The following is a 19,329-nucleotide window of genomic DNA, read 5'->3' as shown; positions in this document are numbered from 1 at the left end:
AAATAAATTTGATTTTAGGAAATTTTATTTACGACATAAGATTCCTATATTGAAATTATTAATGCGTGGAAGACTATTTAACTAGTACTACTTAATCTCACATATTTTGCCATAAAAATTCTTTGTCAAAGCCAAAATAATCTGTCCAGACATTTGTTTTTTGCATATTTTTAGTATTGTATTTATTGTGTACAAAAGATAATTTTTTTAGATAAAATGAACGTTGAAAAGATCAATTTCAGTCTCAAATTAAAATAATGATTAAATAAGATAATTTTCTTTAACAAATTTTATTACTTTAAAAATTATATAATCAATGCTATATTTTTAACAAAAAATTATTATATTTAAATGCTTAAAAACAGTGCTAAGTTTGAGTTAAATAAAATAAAATAATAACCTCAAAAAAGGGCTTTGTGAATGGTTTGGAATGGAAGGTGTCGGTGGTGACGAGGGATGCCGTTTGGATCACAGTTCAGAGAAAGATGGGATTATACGACAAGCGTCCAACTCTTTGTCGTTTTGTTCCCAACGTGTCGCCTTGCACCGCTTTTTTTCATTCGCAACGCAAACAGGTCTCATTTCCCATTAATTATAGTTCGTTTTATTTAATTGTTAAGATTAAATCTCTAATTATTAATTTATTACCCAAAAAAATACAAAGTAAAACACCCCAAAAATCAGGAATACTTTACTCCTATCCTTTCAATATTTTTTTTTGGGGGGAGGGGCGTAGTTGGGTGGTGGAAGGACCACTGATTTCTAAATTACCTCTCTCAAAATAATACTAACTTGCCTTTTTTCTTTCGATCATATCAAACTCAATTTCATTATATTTTCCCCTATTATTCAAGTGATTATGAAAATAAAATATTAATAAACAATTTTAAGATATTGTTTAAGTAATTAAAAATACTTTTTCCAAAAAAGTAATAAGCATATTTTTTAAAAAAAAATTAAAACAGTTCACTATAATTTTTATTAAAAAAATTAATTTTAATTTCTTAACTAATGTCTTAAAGGTATTGATTATAAAAAATTACTCTAATTTGCGATAATAAAATTTTCCATGTTAAAATTTTATATATGAATTGTAAGTTTTACATTTCTTTTTTCCTTGACAAATATTGAGTGAGACACTATAAAAGTTAATTAAAAAGATAAATATAAAACTTATACATAATTTACCATGTTACATGAGAAAATTTTCCCGACCTGTACACATACAAAAAAAGCAACAAATGTATATTATTACAAAAACAATACAATTTTATCCAAAATATCTTTAAAATGTGCAAAAAGCATTTCCATGGTATTATTAGTGGCTAAATTGTGAGCACAATGATCGGTTAAGAGTGAATCGTAGTGGCCCTTGAAGCATAACACTTTTTGGTGGTTCCTTGAATATGTCAACCAAAAAATTTTCTATAGATAGCCCTTTCTCTAATTTGGTGCTACTTCATTAGATTAGCAATAATAACATCAACAAAACCCGACCCAATTCCTCTCCACAACCTTTCAAACGATATTCATAACTAAATGCTATGATAGATAACAGTTAAATTTTTTTTAACACAAACAAAACAAGGGTCTCCCCCCATCTACCCACACACCAACCAAAAAGTTTCAATGAGTACACATGGTTCTTACAGCATGAGATCCAAAGCATCCTTTGAAAATGAAACCAAGGCCAATGTGAAAGAAAGTGCGGTAAGTCCTAGTTAGATTCTCTCATGTAAAAAATGATGCACTTGGTGTAATCATAGAACATGAATCATTTAAATCTTCCATCTAATGGTTCATATTAAACTATATTTTGGTATAAACAATTGTAGAATAATACTAGTATTATACATTAAACTACATCAATTGCACTATTTATTGATTAAAGACAATCCAGATCTATAAATTAAACAAAGAAAGAAACAAAAAGAAAAAAAAAACCAACTTTTTACTTAATATTCAAAATGTAATGATGAGGGGTTGATGTGAAAAATGGAAATGCAGGGAGGGAGTGGAGGTAAGGTTGGGAAGGTGATGACTTCCAACAGCAAGGAGAACCTGTTCATATGTTTTCTGGTGACACTTTGGTACTCTTCAAACATTGGTGTGATCCTTCTGAATAAGTACCTGCTTTCAAACTATGGTTTCAAGTTCCCAATCTTTCTCACAATGTGTCACATGTCAGCTTGTGCTGTTCTCAGCTATGTGTCCATTGTGTTCTTCAAGGTGGTGCCTCAGCAGATGATCAAATCAAGGTCTCAGTTCATAAAGATTGCAACTTTGAGCCTTGTCTTTTGTGGGTCTGTGGTGGGTGGCAACATCTCCCTCAGGTACCTGGCTGTGTCATTCAACCAAGCGGTGGGTGCAACCACACCCTTTTTCACTGCTGTGTTTGCCTATTTGGCTACCCTTAAGAGAGAGGCTTGGGTTACCTATGCTGCACTTGTCCCTGTTGTTGCTGGGGTTGTCATTGCAAGTGGGGTATGTTTCATTATCTATGATCTCAGTTTATTCAGTTGATTTGTGTTTGCCGTGTTGTCAATGATCATGGATGCCTGTTGTGTTACTTTTTGAGATGGAAATATGGGGTTCTTGATTGATTCATATTGATGTGTGAATGGTGTTTATGTAATTATGGAGACATATATGGTTTTGATTAATATGTCAATGCTGCATTGTGTTCATGTGCCACTCCAGATCTGGAGTGCTGTTGGACAGATTAGACGGTGGTGGTGGGTGTTTGTGCGGTTTTTCTGATCTGTTCTTGCTTGAAAAGTATGAGCAATTTGCTTTTGATGAGCATCTATGTGTAGCGCAACCTTGTTTTGGATCTGTGACAATTGGAGTTTTCTTCTTCTTGTTTTGGATCTGCACCATTCTAGTTTATTAGTTCAGATTGGATAGCTATATTTTTGGGTCTTGTTTTAATCAACTAGCATTGAGGCTACATAACTAATTATGTTATTTCATCTTATCATGTCATATAACTATATATATAATACCTCCCCTAAAGCTTGTCATGAATTTGGCTGTTTGTAATTACTATCAACTGTTGTGGCATTCTGTGTATTTGCACGCCAGAAATAATTTATTAATTTGTTATATCACTGACAAGAAATAGTAGTTCCTTTCGAAAGCATGGTGCTTATTTTCCTTTCTATGTTCCCTGTTTAGACCAACAAGATTTTCTTGGTGATGGCAGGGTGAGCCAGGATTTCACTTGTTTGGATTCATTATGTGCCTAAGTGCAACCGCTGCAAGGGCTTTCAAGTCTGTCCTCCAAGGCATTTTGCTTTCTTCTGAAGGGTAAAATATTTCACACTATATCTATGATTCCACGCTTCCTCTTTGTCTTCTAACTTTGAAAACTAATCTGCTTGATATCCAGTATGAATCCCCTCACCTCATTTTGTTAGTGGTTATTTGAAAATTGAACTTGTGCATTGATTGGGAACAAGCTGCTAGACTTACTTTTCTTGGAAACAACCATTGAAGGTTGTTTCAGGAATTTACTACCTCTACTGTCTGAAAGAGATACCATGCAATGAACTCACAATTCATGAGACGTTAGTAGATTTTTTTGAGTGACAAATCTTGAAAGTGTTATCAGTGTTGTCATAGGTTAGACATTCTTCAAACAAGGTATTTGGATTTGCAACTATTGAAATTTTTCATGTGGTCTGCTGCAATTGAATTGATTGGTAGCACAGGTTGCGGAGTGACTAGATGACTAAATTGTATTTGCTGAAAATAATTAGTTATTATGAACTGTGGATGCAAGAACGTATGTTATGAAATCTTATAATATTGCTTTAATTGGCAGTATTTAGTCTTCAGCTCTTTATTGGTATTATTGGATTGTAAATGTTGAATTGAAAGTTGTGTTGCTGATGTTGCTTGCTTACGTTAAACATTAGGAAGCAAATATCATTTGCAAAATAAAAGATATATTTTTCCAGCTTGTGTAATTAAGCCAGTTGATATATCATAATTACTCCATACATGAAAGATGGGTTGGCAGAACACTGCTACCAGAGGAGCATGTTTTTCTCCTCTTTTTCCCTCCCAGTGGTTCTTATACGATTGATAAAGAAAAATGGAAGTACTAATACCCTCATGTTTCTTGCTTAAAACTTTTCATCATTTTTATGCTTTCTAATTATTTACATTTAATACATTTCGGTAAGTTTCCTTTTAAAATTAATATTGGATGCCGATTGAAATATTCTTGAGCAAGAACCCTTAATTGTATGGAGTCTGTTAGTTTAAGTAATACTGTAAATGAGTATTGAATGCCCTTCTTTATTATAATATATCTAAATAGTCAGCATCTTAATGAGATTTGATTTGAAGGTGGTTCTCTAGAAACTTAGGCTTTGTTTGGGAGTTTGGAGGGATAGAGAAAAAAATAGTTTGAAAGGTTAGGAAGGAAAAATGAGGGTTAATATGAAACCTCTCAAATTGGGAGAACTTAAAAATGTGATTAGGAGGATTTTGGAGGGTTTATAAATCTTCTCTATCTCGTCTAAAAACTCTCAAACAAGGATAACCATCACATAAGTCTTTTTCTAATTTCCAAACAAAGCCTCAAGAGTTGTTTGGTTTTAGAAAGCGTTTTCTATTTTCACTTTCAATTACAAAATTGTCACTTTGTTTTTATTTATTTCTTATTTGCAAATATTTGTGTAGAAAACAGTAAAAATAAAAATAAACTTCATTTTTTTCTGTATAAATATTTGAAAACAGGAAACAAGCTAAAAACAATGTGACAATTTTGCAATTAATAGTGAAAAAAGAAAAAAATATATAGAAAACATCTTCTCAAACCAAGCAGTCCCAAATATTTTGAGAGGCTGAAGTATTACTTAACTTGAGTGGAGGCAGTCAATACATGGTAATAGTTCTCAAATGTCAATCTTTTTTCTTCGTTATGATTGAAATCTTGGGTTGTTTTAGATTTGAGCTGTCTTTGTTGTCAAGCAGGTTGTGTCAATCGTCTGTACCACTTCACTTTTCCAATCCAACAAATAACTAATTAACCAATGAAGCTCCTATACTATTTTCATCTTGGTGTGCGGTTGTTTTAAAATATATAAAATAGGAAAGGAGTAGTTTTGAACAAACTTATGGTATGATTAAAACCTTGTTTAGAAACTAAATTTAATTTTGTTCATGCCTTTTATGACATTTCTCATGCGTGATCCAAATGAATTGATATAGGTTTCTGAAAGTACCATCAATCCCCAACTTTATTTTAAAGACACACTCTTATGTATTTATGCAGTGTTGTAGTACAACAGGGTAACTGGGTTGCACATTTTAGACTCTCTCTCTTTTCTAACATTGAAACTTTGGTTAAATTGTCTGTACTAAAAACACAACATAAGATACCTTTATCATTTTCTTCTTTTCTTTTGCAATAAGTATTGAAAACTTTTATGTTCCTCCAACTTATCAATATTAGTAAGACAATTACCAGCACTTGAGGTTCCTCCCTCCCCATAATCTCTTGGACTTCAGTAAAACAAAATTGGTTTAGCCTTTTATTTTTTTATGCTGTTACAAAATACTTATCATATTGCATCCACTTCAACTTAACAGGGAGAAGCTGAACTCAATGAATTTGCTCCTCTATATGTCTCCAATTGCTATCCTAGTTTTGTTACCTGCAGCGCTTATCATGGAGCCTAATGTTGTTGATGTCACTATATCACTTGGAAAGGAACATAAATCTATGTGGCTACTTCTTTTGCTTAACTCAGTCACAGCATATGCAGCAAACTTAACAAATTTCTTGGTGACTAAACATACTAGTGCTCTTACTCTCCAGGTTTGTCTCTTTTCATCACTAGTAGAAATTATGAGAACATATTTAGTTAAAAGCTAATGGAATAATTCAAAACCATTTTTTTTTAATCATGAGAACCATCAGTGGAAAACTAAACATGACTTTTATCTATACTTTATTTGGCATATTAGATGTTTGAGCTTTCAAATGTCTTGACACTATGAAAGATTAACAAAGTAAGATTTTAGGATTTTTGATAAAATCTTGATTCACACATTTTCTTTCAAATGTTTTTCAGAATTTTATGCGTGATTTTTGCAAAAATTTATAATCGTTACAAGTTTGCTCTGCAATATTTCTGTGCAATGCACATGTTTATATGTATTGTTTCTTGAAGGAGCCAAACAAGCACTTGATGCTAAAACATTAATCACTAGATAAAACTTCCTTTAGCTTCTGCAAATACATTGTTTTTCTTTTAGTTGTTTTCTTTTTGGAAAAAGTATACCTTAGACAGTTCTACCGATGTTGTCATAATCAAGATTCCACCCAGTCCTTTTAATTATTTGATTATGCAAGTTGCTTCCTTGGGTAACCAGACCCAAAATCACATTAACAATTTATTTTAAGGTATGCTTATTGCAAACTTGCTTCGTTATTTTACACAATTCATACACTGAAATCCCTCTAAAATTATGTTAACCAGGTATTAGGCAATGCAAAAGGTGCTGTAGCCGTTGTAATCTCAATACTCCTATTCAGAAATCCTGTCACTTTTATTGGCATGGCTGGCTATTCGATTACCGTAATGGGAGTAGCAGCATATGGAGAGACAAAAAGGAGGTTTAGATGAACAATGTCTCACACTCACCTATTGTCTTATTCGTGTATTCTATTGTAGTTTATTTATATGAACAGTATTCTTTGTAATGTGACTAGGAGTAGAGGGAAGTGATTTTATAATGCTATTATGTTGTAACTACCACCAACATTATCACTCGCACCTTTTGTCCTATGCAAACATGCCAATTTTTTTTATGCGATGAGTTGAAGCTCAAGACATTATGTTTAGGAAGGCGTCTGAAGCAATTGTTTCAAAACTATATAATTAAAATCATGTTGAGTTTGATATTCAATATAACTTAGCTATCTACCCTAAGCACAGAAGATATTAAATATGTAAGAGTATAATGCACATTACAAAAATGCACTCCTGCACTTGCCAACTATAATGTTTAAGGAATTCCAACTTTCAGTTCAATTAATTCGAGCGTCGTTATCTGTATTAGCACGTGCTGAGATCTCTGTTTTACAAGCAAACGGTCCCAACTCTGCTCAAATGCAGGGGTGCATAATATGGAGGCTCCCAACTAGCTTGCTTGGTATGAGTCTATTAGAGCATGAGCTTTGTAATCATACAGGTAAAGCAAGGGTGCAAGATAAGTTCTAAGAGTTTGGCATAATAAGATTCGTTTAATGAGTTCTCACAACAATTATGTGAACTATACAAGTTGCAAAAGTTAGGAACTTTTCTCAAATGAAAATCCTCCTCCTCAAACAGCTGGTTCTATGACAAAACAGATTTACAGAACTTTATGTGTCTGCAAAGAAAGAAGTGTTACTGGAATTTGCCTTCAATCATTTCTTTTTCAACAACCATGTACACGTTCCAAGTGCACATTTCGTCATGCCTGGAAATCCCTCATGTTATCAAAGCTTCACAAAATTACGCAAAATTACAATGCAACAAATAAAAGCACTAAAAGCAACTAGTAGGAGAAATCAGCAAAGGAACCCAAGCATTTCCCTCGTGTCAAAAAGTAGCTTGGTTAGACGTTCTTCTCAATGTTCATCCAGTTGTTTTTCCTAAGATTAGTTTCCCAAAAATATATAAAAAAAGAAAAGAAAAGAAATGTTCATGAACCAAAAGCAAAGGAAAGGAAGACGGAACCATACTCTTCTAAAATTTTATGCCAGTTCAGGACCAGATGGCAGTGACTCATAACCATCATGGTGCTTATTAGTATTTCTTTCAACAGGGATGCACTTTAGGATAGCAGCTATAGGCATGCTAACTGCTCCTATTAACACGCTAAGTAACCAGAATTGCCAGTTTAGAGGCACAGTGCTGGCAAACGCTCCAAGGAATTCAACTATCACCACTTGAAATGTCACAGTGACGAAAATTATTAACAGAAATATCCAGCTGTCAAATATGCCTCTGAAGACGTTTATGTTTACAATATCTCTGCTGTTTATCTCATTAAACACCTGGAAAAATAACAAAGGGAAAACAGCAAGCTAAATAAACGGAAAACTATGTACTGTATCATTTTTTTACTAGGTTTGAACTTTTATTTTTGTGTTCATTCTCAGAATCTATCATGTTTGGAGTTTATTAAGTATATATAACAATAAGGAAATGTATTATAAAGTGTACCTGGCAAAATACAAAGGAGTTGAATATCAATGTGTTGAGTACTTTTGTTGCATCTGAACCACCGATTCTGAGTAGCCTCTTCCCGTCAAAATTCAGAATAATGAGAATAATTAATTGATATATACTTTGACCAATGATATTCCTCCACATAGGTTTGGTGATAAAGCTTGCTCCCCTAGGAACTGGTGGTCTTTCCAAAAGTGCATCGTTAGGAGGTTCGGTTGCGAGGGCCAATGCACCAAGAGTATCCATGATCAAGTTAACCCAAAGCAACTGAACAGCTGTGAGTGGAGCAGATCCTGAAAGAAAAGAAAAATACCACTGATGTTCCTTGAAGCAAATTCAACAGAATATAAAAGGGAAAACAAATTCTCTTAACCAACAAACCAGTGATGCATGCAGACAAAAAGTTGATAACCAGAGCAACAACATTAACTGTCAATTGAAACTGCACAAATTTTTGAATGTTTATATATACTGCACGTCCCCATCTGACCACATTGACAATAGTCGTGAAGTTATCATCCATTACAATGACATCCGCCTTTTCTTTAGCAACCTGTAAATGTTATCAATTTCCAAAGACAGAAAATGTTGTTAGATATTGATGGCATCAGAAAGGATTAGTATATAATACAGAGAAGAGAACAAATAGATACCTCGACAAATAGTACAAGTCTAGAGGGGAGGAAGCACGAGAGCAAATGAAAAATTAAAGAATCGAGAAATATTTGATGTAACTAGAATAGATGACAACACTTAATATCTTCAACATACAGACCTCTGTTCCTGCTATGCCCATTGCAAGTCCGATGTCTGCTTCACGCAGTGCAGGAGCATCATTAGTTCCATCGCCAGTAACAGCAACAACCTCACCAAACATATTCCTCAAATTGGTTACTAACTTATGCTTGTCGAGCGGTGAGGATCGTGCCATCACCTGAAACCACATTAAGTACAAAAGAAAAGTCAAGCATCTCAAGATAGGATACAAATCACCTATCCCTTTTCCTTTTCCTCAAGAGAACTGAAAGTGACAGTTTTTATGATGAGATCAGAACCTGGATTGTTGGTATGACATCCTTCATTTGCTCAGGAGACATGTTACGAAAATCTGGACCTTCAATGGCTACACCACCCTCAGTAAGTAAACCACATTCTTTAGCTATTGCCCTAGCTGTATGTATGTTATCACCAGTGATCATGCGGACAGTTATTCCAGCAGCTATACAAGTTTCAACAGCTTCCTTAACCTCGGGGCGTACTGGATCCTTTATTCCTACTAAGGCTATTAGAGTATAGCCACTATCAGGAATGTAGTCTTCCCCATGAGTTTCGTTTATCTCTTTGACAGCCAAACAAAGAGTTCTCAAAGCATCCGAAGCAAAGCCATTTATAACATCAGATACATCATTTGCCCGATCTTCAGGAAGATCAACAACTTTCCCATTGCAATCAATAATTTTGTCACACATTTTTAATATTATTTCTGATGCACCTTTGCAGAAAGCTCGGACCCCACCATTAGGAACACCCACAAGCACAGACATCTTCTTTCGGACTGAATTGAATGGCTCAACTTTGAGTATCTTATACCCTCTGCGCGGAGCATAGGAATCAAAATCTGCCCCCAAAAGCAAGCCAAATTCCAATAGTGCTGATTCTGTTGGGGTTCCCAATATTTTGTTCTTTCCATCTTTACCCTTAACTACCTCAGCAGAAGTATTTTCAAATATAGCCTGCAAAAGGATGTTTAGAACTCCTTCAGATAAATATGTTTTCAGTTCGTCTGCACTCTCATTACCTTTCATCTGAATGGCTTTTTCACATATCCATACTTTATTAACCACCATTCGGTTAGTAGTCAATGTACCTGTCTTATCTGTGCAAATGCAACTAGCTGAACCCATAGTCTCACAAGCAGAAAGATGCCTTACAAGTGCCTTGTCATTCATTAATTTTTTCATTGCAAAAGCAAGACTGAGTGTCACAGCCAGTGGTAATCCTTCAGGAACTGCAACAACTATTATGGTTACGGAAATAGCAAAGTAGTCCAGCAGCTTCATTGCATCATCCGAAGACCAACTAGCAAACTTACCATGAAGTGCTTTTTCAACCAGAAACCTTACTGCCAATACCACAAATGTCAGAACAGCAAATGTCAAACCAATTTTACCAATAATGGTTGCAACACCATTTAGTTTGACCTGCAATGGAGTCTCATCCTCTCCTCCCTCATTTACAGCCTCCATCAATTTTCCCCATTCAGTCCTCATGCCAACAGTTGTAACTAACATCTTCCCCTGACCATCTTGCACTTTGGTTCCTGAAAGAAGAAAAGGTTTTTCTTCATTCACATATACAGGTTCGCTCTCACCTGACAAACTCGATTCATCAATAAGCAAAGAGTATCCTGAAATAAAAATCCCATCAGCTGGAACTTGATCCCCAGTTGACAAATGAACAACATCACCAACTACTATATCAAAAATTAAGATCTTCTGTCTTTTCCCATCCCTGGTGACCTGAACAAATATCTTTTTCTTCTCTTTGTCCAAATCCCTGAATTGCAGGGATTGCTTGTAGTCACTGACAGCTGTAACAATGACTACCAAGAATATACTGAGTAGGATTCCCACACCATCATACATTCCTTGTGGCAACCCTTCAGTGGCAATCCCGACGCCTACAGAAACTACGGCACAAACCAGGAGAATGATCAGAGTTAAGTCCTGCAGTGCGTCCCATACAAACATAAAGAACGTTCTAGCAGGTTTTTCTGTATAACGATTGACCCCATAAATCTGTTGTCTGCTATGTATACTCTCTTCGCTGACACCTCCATCCACAGAAACTGACAGTTTCCTTGCAATGCCTTCAACTCCACCAATATCATTCAAGTTCTTATAATCATGGCCATGAACAATAGAAGCAATCTCATCTGGATGAATGCCAAAACCAGCTTCCCTTGCCTCACCCGATAGCTTATATTCAACTCGATTACCAGCTGCATAAGAAAACCAGACTAGCTTAGAAACATATGGAAAGAAAATGAGAAAATGATTACTCCTAAAGCAATGATAAGAACTTTGACTATTGAAATTGAAGCATCATACCATCAATAAATTGTAATGCAGCCTTTTGAACATAGAGAGCAATTCGAATTTTTTCCTGATGGGGTAAACCAAAGATAATACAGTAAAATTGGTAATGACAAATTGACAATATACATAATGATAGGCAACGATATCCTTAATTTAAGTAAGAAACAGTATCCCGGCACATGAATTGGTATTTCATGAAATTAGTGCTAAAATTAAACTTTAAGAACGTTATGGACAATTCTTTCCAGAAACCTCAGTCTAAAATTCAACAACAAATATGTTAGTATTTCCCATTTCATCATAAGTGTTTTTTTTTTTTTTTCTGGAACTGAGTTACATGACCATCAAAAGATATATTGCTAGTTGCATTTTTCACTCAAATATCACAAGGAATGGTTAATCATAATGCAGAGAGGTCATTGCTAAGGTAGGCAAGACTCGAGGAAAAACTCCTTTAATAATGGGCCAACATATAACGAATGATGATATGAACAAAATTTACACAAAGACATATTTGTTTCAAAGAAATAACATGTTCTCTTATGTTTTTCAAGAAAATTCAAAAAATAATAATCTAAACGCACCCTAAATTTAGATTCACTAAAAAAGTTGATTCAACAGAACTGTATTGCAATAAAATTTAATCCTTTCATTTTCTTTTTATTTAAGCTATCTTACACTGGTAGGAGCTAAGATTGTTTGAGTGTTACTATCACACCCAGATTGCTGTTACACTCTAAAATACTCTTTTAACACACAATATATACACACTCTCTAAAATACTCTTTTTTAAATGTTTGCTAACACAGAGCTTATAACTTATAAAAGCTAACTTTTAAAAATCATGTTAAAGTAAAGTTGAGCTTATAACTTACTATCAATAATTTTATCTCATTTTTACCCTTACCCATTTGAACAAAGTACAAATACGTATAAACCTTAAATTTCTCTCTCCTGACGTAATTAAAATATTATGCAATAATATACATATTCATTTTAGTTATTTAATACATGTAAGCTAATTTTACCCCCAAAAAAAAACTCTATTTTAATTAACTACTTGTAAAACTATAATAAGCTTTAAGTTATAAGTTTTAGGCTTTCAATTAGCTTAAAAATTATATAAGTAACAAGCTTTCAAGCTTATAACTAATTTTATCAAATAAAACTATAATTATTGACTAAAATTTATTAAAAATCATAAAAATTATATAAATATTACATCAAATTCAATGATTTCTACTACTGATTTAATAATTTTCTATCATACTTTTAAAATTGTTAATTAACTATAAATATTATAAAAAAATATTATGCTAAAGAGTGTGTCTGGCCCTTTTCATATGTAAGAATGAATTAAGTTTAGCAAGAATTTGGACAAAAAAAAATCATTTAAGCTCACAAAAGCATGGCTTTTTTTTAAGCTATCAATTATAATATATTTCGATAAAATTTACAATTAATCATATAAATAAATTATCATTTTATAAAAATTTATTAAATGAAAGATTTTGTTAATAATAGTAAAATATTATTAAAAAAGTATTTATTATATTTTTATAACTTTAATATAATAATTGTATACTTTTTTTATAAAAAAAAAAATTTTGTTAATATTTAAACTCAGTCCAAATAAAATCCTAAAATAATTAAAAATTAGATAAGAATTGATTGAATAAGTTCCTGACTAATTCACTGTTAATCGATGAGAGAGATTAGGAATCAGACTAAACCCTTGTCTCCCTGTGGTCTGAGACCCTTTTACAGTAAATATTTACTTTCATCAACTAACATCCGCCATTGTTGACATCAATACGGCAGCAGAACTTGCGGCACCAATTTACGCGCAAATTAAACGAACGTTAATTTCCAAATGTTGCTGCGTCGTTGACCTAATCGAAAACTCAATTTAACGCGTTCAAGCCGCGTTTTAAGTCATTCTCAATTCAACAGCAAAAGACAAGTCAAGGGTAGATACGTTTCGTGCCGTCCCAGATACGCTATGAGGTCATTTTTGCCACCCCACTTTTATTTTTTTTATCATTAAAAAAATTCACATTATTTTCCTAATTAAGTATCCCAGTAGATTCAAATTATTTAATAAAACTAACAATTTAATATTTAATATTTACATTATGGGCAACTAATTTTTTCTTTCAACACTAAAACTAAATTAATTCTCCTGATATTGTCATCTTATCGAAAAACTTAGGTTATTCTGCTAGAGATTTTTTTTAATATCTGTATTATTTACATAAGACAAAAACTCAATCAGAGGGGCCCATAATTTTAGACTGATACAGGACATTGGTGTCAATTTCAAGGGATGCTAACTGCTTCCATATTTTTGTTTCTCACTAATTTTAGACCTGTTGATATCTATCAAATCTGAGTCTATTCGGTACTATATATAAAACTTATATTCAAAAATAAATTATAACATTTTATGTTTATCTTTATTTATTTAAAGTTAAATTTTATTATTTTACTAAATTTTTAATATATATGCAAAGATATATAATAAAAATTTATATACAATTTTATAAGATTTAATGTATTAAAAATCACATAATATTATTAAATGTTATAATTTTAAGAAATTTATATTATCTCTTAATTTTATAATTATGTATCTTTAACTGCATATTAAGAAACTGTTATTCTATTAATAATTAAAATTTCAACATACAAAAAAATAAATAATAATAAATATTTCTTTTATATATATATATATATTAAATGTCACGAAAATATTTAAAAGAGACGCATAAAAATGACGGAAGGGAATATTGTCTTTGACAATCAACGTTCACATATCGCTTTTGCAACGGAAATTTCGAGGAAGTTTCCTATCGCTAATGATAGATAAATTTACACACTAAAAAGTTTACATCTATAGTTGAAGCCAACTTTAGTACGCCCTAAATAAAACTTCATGAGAAGAAATAAATTTATATTTGATTTTATTCTTAAAAACAGAAAATTATTTTTAAAAAAGAAATTAAATATGCTCCAAGTATCAACATTTAATTACACTAACTATTACAAGTTTTGCTATCCATGGCCAAAACATATGCAATAAATATTATATATAAGTTAGGACAACAATTAATAAAATCGTTTCAAGAATTAAGACCTAACTGCAAGATTGGACAACAAATATTATAATTTTTAAATATTAAATTAAATATTATTATTATTAAATTATTACTGAGGTATCATAAAATAGTCCAAGCTTTACATGTCGGTAAACATCAAAGCTACATGAGTATCCAAAAATTTACTTAATCATATTAATATAAAATATTTACATTAATCTTTTTTACTGACAAATTAACCTTTTATGTTTCTCAGAAATGATCATTTTGTTTATTCTGCGCACCTCGTGCAAGTTTAAGAGCCACAAAATAAAAATTTTCTGATATAGCAAATTATTTTTATATTATATTTCTAACATTTTCATGTCCAAACAATCATTTGAATTCTGTAAAGTGATAACAAAAGTTTTTCAGACAGCGCCAGTTTATGGATTTCATTTATTTATAAAATGTATTAACCACAAAATATTTAGTAAAATGCACAAATCTTACTACTTTTTCTAAGACTTGTAAATCATTACACATTATATAAATAATATCCGATTTCCAAAGTATTACAATTATAAAGAAACATCCTAGATGTACTCTACGTTAATATAGACCAGAAAAAAATACAAATAAACGTAGACATTTAATTTTATGTATTATTTCAAATCTCACTCAATGTCAATATGTTCATTTAAATGTGTGTGTGTAGCAGCTTTAAAAAAAGTATTGTTTGTTCCAACTTATTTGTTATTGTAAAATATTAAAAAAAATAGTAAATACTTTTTTAAAACTTCGTCATTGTTTTTTAATATCTTTATTATGTCGAAAAGAAAGTATTAATAAATTGAGAAATATAAGTAAATAAGCTTATATTTTCTTAAAATTATAAGTTAATAACGACTTCCTTAATTTTAGTATATAAAAATCACTTTAAAATGAACTAAATATTTAACATGAGTGCAGAATAAAATGATTTTTTAAAAATAATGATTCAAAATAACTGATTAACCAAACTTCGAAAACAGTTGACAAAAATAGAATGATAAATGAACACAAGTTGTTTTTGAAATATAAGGCTTTAGTATAGGCCATTTTCTAAGTTTGATTACATTATACCTTGTTTAAAAGTCAATTTCAAGGTTTATTTCATATTAGGACCTTTTTTAATATAAAATTTCATATTAGGACATTGACTTACATTTAAATACATTAACAGGCTTATAGACCTAGAAAAGAATAGTTAGAAGCTAACAAGCTACTGCACTAGGCTAGAAAATGAAAAGAAAAAATAGACGAACCACAAAGTAAAAGAAAAACGCAATCCCTCTACCGCATAAACTGCTGACAAAATTAGAAGGCAACCGAATAGCAATACTATCGGGCAAACGAAAGAACAGAACAAATATTGGACGAGATTATTGCTGAGAAATATACTTCCCACAATGACTAATCGCATGTTTAAGAAACATTTAAGAAAACAATTTTTTCTTTGAATTAGGATCAATTAACATCACTATTAAATACCCTTTATAAAAAGGATTGATCTAAACCAGTCAAGTTATATCAAATTATCATTCTCAAACTGATTATCTTCCCATCTCACTCCAAATTTGAAGAAATAAATAAAATTAAGTAAAATTTCCAAATCCCTGCAGGATACATTGGCACGGCAGATGTCAAATTTAAAGTAACATCGTTTGCCGTCCATCCAATGTGAATTATTAGCACAAACTTTTTTCTTAGTGTCGTTATGGTCACAAGTCATATCATGACACCAACCAACCAACATGACAAAAGCACATTTACCACAAAGCAAAGCATTCAGTGCTTGTTTGATTTTTTATTTAGAAAGTCTAATGTTATGATTGGTATAAAAAAATTGATTGATAACTTTGCATGAACCGTGTTTTAAAGATTAAAATTGAAAATTCAACACACACTAATAATGCATCATTAATTAGCCTATTTCAAGGGGGTAATAATATTTGGGCTCTGTTTATTTTAACGTTTTCATGAATAGAATAGATTTTTCAAGAAATAATCAATGGTGACAGTAAATTTACACAACCAAGCAAATAGGACACTCCACAGACAGCACGCACGATAGGCCCTAACTTACACTATCGTGAGTGGCGAATGAGAATGACGTTACCCATAATGGACTCGTATTTGAATAGGAAGTAAATGTGTTTGGGGAAGAGACTAAAGAAAGAAGGGAAAAAAATCAACATTTTTTCAAAATAAAGAAACAATAACTTTTTAAAATTTCATTTGGTCCAAAATCTCCTATTAAAAAGATGCACATGTAAAAAAAAAAAACACATTATATCTTTTATTTATTTTACATTTAATCTTTTTAATAATAGACTTGTAAATAATCAGATAAATAATAACACTCTTGTTCTCCACAAGAGATAAATAAGAAGTCAAGAGAGGATTTTACTTTCCAGAAAAAAAACAAGCTACTTTTCTCTTTCAAAAAGTGTCTTTTGTCAATAAAGTTTGTGCTTATTAGAAGAATGGCCCGAATCAGTTTTGAAAGAATAAAAAAATTACCACGATTATTTAACGCAGTTATCAAGTCGTCAAGCATTTATTGGTTTAGTTGATCTTAGCTTTAAAAATCGCTAAAATCGATTTCAAACTGTCGAACTATGATCCAATAAAGCTCCTAGTGTAATTGGGTTTAACTTTTTCCCATTGCCCACAGGTTCCAACTGGAGTTAATCGATAAAGTGAGATGAAATTGATAATGTGATTAAAAAAAAAAGATAATAAAAACATGTATAAAAATAGAAGAATTACATTAAAATTATAAGAAAATACTATTATTGATTTTAGTTATAAAAAATGAATATTAAATCCAATAAAATTAATAAAAATGATTACAAATTATAAATTTATACATAAATAATTAAATTAGTGTCTTATATACTTAAATAAATAAACATATTTATTTATATGAATAATAATTAACTATTCTATTAACACAAATATCAAAATAAATAAGAATATAAAAAAAGTAATAATAAATATATTTAAAAATTATTTTTTTCTATAAATAATTATTAACTTTTTAATAATTTTTTATTTTTAATAAAAACATTTATTTTTATTTCGGGCAACATTTTTTATTTTGCAAATGCCAAACACATTTTTGTCATCTCATTTAACAGAATAATTATTTTCAAAACTTAAAAAGAAAAAAGGAAGGGGAAAAAAAAATTTACTCCATTTCTTATCGCTACTTTATCAGTTATCACCGCACATTTCTTCCTCTACTTTTTCACTCGGAGCATCTGAGTGCGGACTTTTATAACGGAAGACACAAATAAAAAACAATAATATTAATTTGAAGTTTTTAAAACTCTCATAATTTTCATACTTTTTTTGTGTCTTTTGCCCTCTTTATCGCAGGAGTGGTTTTTTTTTTTCTGCTTTTTCTTTTTTGAAAGTTTCTACTACTAGGCGGTTTTTTCCTATGGCGGTTAAAGTTCACGATAATCTTAAAAACAAAGAGATTGCAAATAAAGGAATGAAAAGAGATGAATATGAACCTTGATTCCCTTCTGAATTTGCTCAGCTCTGGAGCGCTGATCAAGATCGGCGACCATGCGGAAGCGTCTACGGCGGTTTTTGACGAAGCTGACGGCGGATCTCCATCGCCGGAGAGCTTCGACGGAGGGATTCTTGTGTTCGAGCTCGAAGTCTTTTAGGAGATTCTCCATTATTTGAAATCGGAAAGGGTAAAACGGAGAATTTATTAAGTTAAGAGTGTTAGAGGCCAGCGAGGGAAACGGCAACGGAAGCGTGAAGGATTTTGAGTTACGGTGGTCGTATATATAAAGGGCTTTTTATTATTATTTTGCAACCCCACGCGAGGAGCAATTGGGCAGCACGATTGGAGATTTATAGACGACGATTCTCAATTTTAGTCATTTAATTAGTTTTAACATTTTATTTTTCTTTTTTCCGTGTATTTTTTATTTTTTTAATATATACGCAATAATACATTATACAAATTATAATATTTTTTTATTAAAAATAAATGTTATAAATTTAATATATTAATATTATTAAATATTCTGCTTTTTAATGAAAAGTTATTATTTCTTTATTCTTAATATGTATTCTTGTATATATGTTAAAAAATTATACATTATTTATATTTTTTATAAGTATATTTGAATGCATAATAAATATTTATATATATTTTTACAAAAATTATAAATTTAATGATAAATTATAATTTATTAAAATTTTATTATATATTAAAAATTTATATTACTTATAATTTTTCTATCATTTTAATCTTATACCTCTTTAAATACGAAAGTGTATGTCAAGTATTTTTCTTAAAGACCAAGGTCTGTAAAAGATGAAAACGGGTAATATTAAAAAAAAATGTTAACAATGAAATGAGGTGGGATTTGAAATAATGGACCGGTCACTCCATGTTAATCTGAAATAAAGTTTACTTATACCATCTATATCTTAGGAATGACTTGGACAAGAATCACAAGATAAACAAGTTACTTTTTAATCATTGGACTATGATGGATATTATTTTTATAGTTGTTTAGTAAAAATTATTTTAATAATAAATAATATTTTTGTAATATTTTCTGAAACGGTGTTTTATAAATTGTTTCAGCTAATAAGCTTTTTACCAATGTTTTATCTTTACTATTTTATTATAGTTCCTCTCTTTTTTTTCATTTTGAAAATTCTTGTTCGCATATCTTTTTATTTCATTTTTAATTTTCTTTATAGTGCACAATTATCAAAATTATAACATAAATCTACTTATTATATATCATTTTATCATAAAATATTTTAAAAACAATATAAAAAAATAATGTTTTAATTCTTAACGGGATAAAAAACTTTAAATACATTTAAAGATAA

At 30.9% G+C, this 19,329-nt stretch overlaps 2 protein-coding genes across 8 annotated transcripts; one reads left to right on the top strand and one right to left on the bottom strand.

Annotated features, from left to right (window-relative positions):
- Positions 1-1,399: 1,399 nt before the first annotated feature.
- LOC113860876 (UDP-URONIC ACID TRANSPORTER 1-like) lies at positions 1,400-6,644 on the top strand. Its single transcript, XM_027493420.1, has 5 exons — positions 1,400-1,710; positions 2,008-2,484; positions 3,206-3,309; positions 5,605-5,833; positions 6,498-6,644. Exons 1-5 carry the CDS (start codon positions 1,630-1,632, stop codon positions 6,642-6,644), a joined length of 1,038 nt encoding a protein of 345 aa, XP_027349221.1. The 5' UTR covers positions 1,400-1,629.
- Positions 6,645-6,862: 218 nt separating this feature from the next.
- LOC113860873 (calcium-transporting ATPase 4, plasma membrane-type-like) lies at positions 6,863-18,344 on the bottom strand. 7 transcript variants are annotated; one of them, XM_027493417.1, is made up of 9 exons: positions 17,979-18,295; positions 11,326-11,402; positions 11,253-11,256; positions 9,573-11,215; positions 9,293-9,353; positions 9,013-9,171; positions 8,619-8,790; positions 8,232-8,530; positions 6,863-8,062 (listed from the first exon to the last, which is right to left on the bottom strand). In XM_027493417.1, exons 1-9 carry the CDS (start codon positions 18,147-18,149, stop codon positions 7,760-7,762), a joined length of 2,889 nt encoding a protein of 962 aa, XP_027349218.1. In that variant the 5' UTR covers positions 18,150-18,295; the 3' UTR covers positions 6,863-7,759. The 7 variants fall into 7 exon arrangements, with proteins under 7 accessions (XP_027349218.1, XP_027349217.1, XP_027349213.1 ...); XM_027493416.1 differs by having other exon boundaries at positions 9,293-11,215; XM_027493415.1 differs by lacking the exon at positions 11,253-11,256 and having other exon boundaries at positions 6,875-7,507; positions 7,748-8,062; positions 9,293-11,238; positions 11,348-11,402; positions 17,979-18,303.
- Positions 18,345-19,329: the final 985 nt, after the last annotated feature.

Source organism: Abrus precatorius, unplaced genomic scaffold, assembly GCF_003935025.1.
Source record: "Abrus precatorius isolate BTA unplaced genomic scaffold, Abrus_2018 Scaffold3, whole genome shotgun sequence".
Lineage (NCBI taxonomy): Eukaryota > Viridiplantae > Streptophyta > Magnoliopsida > Fabales > Fabaceae > Abrus > Abrus precatorius.
This window is presented reverse-complemented; position numbering and strand designations above follow the sequence as displayed.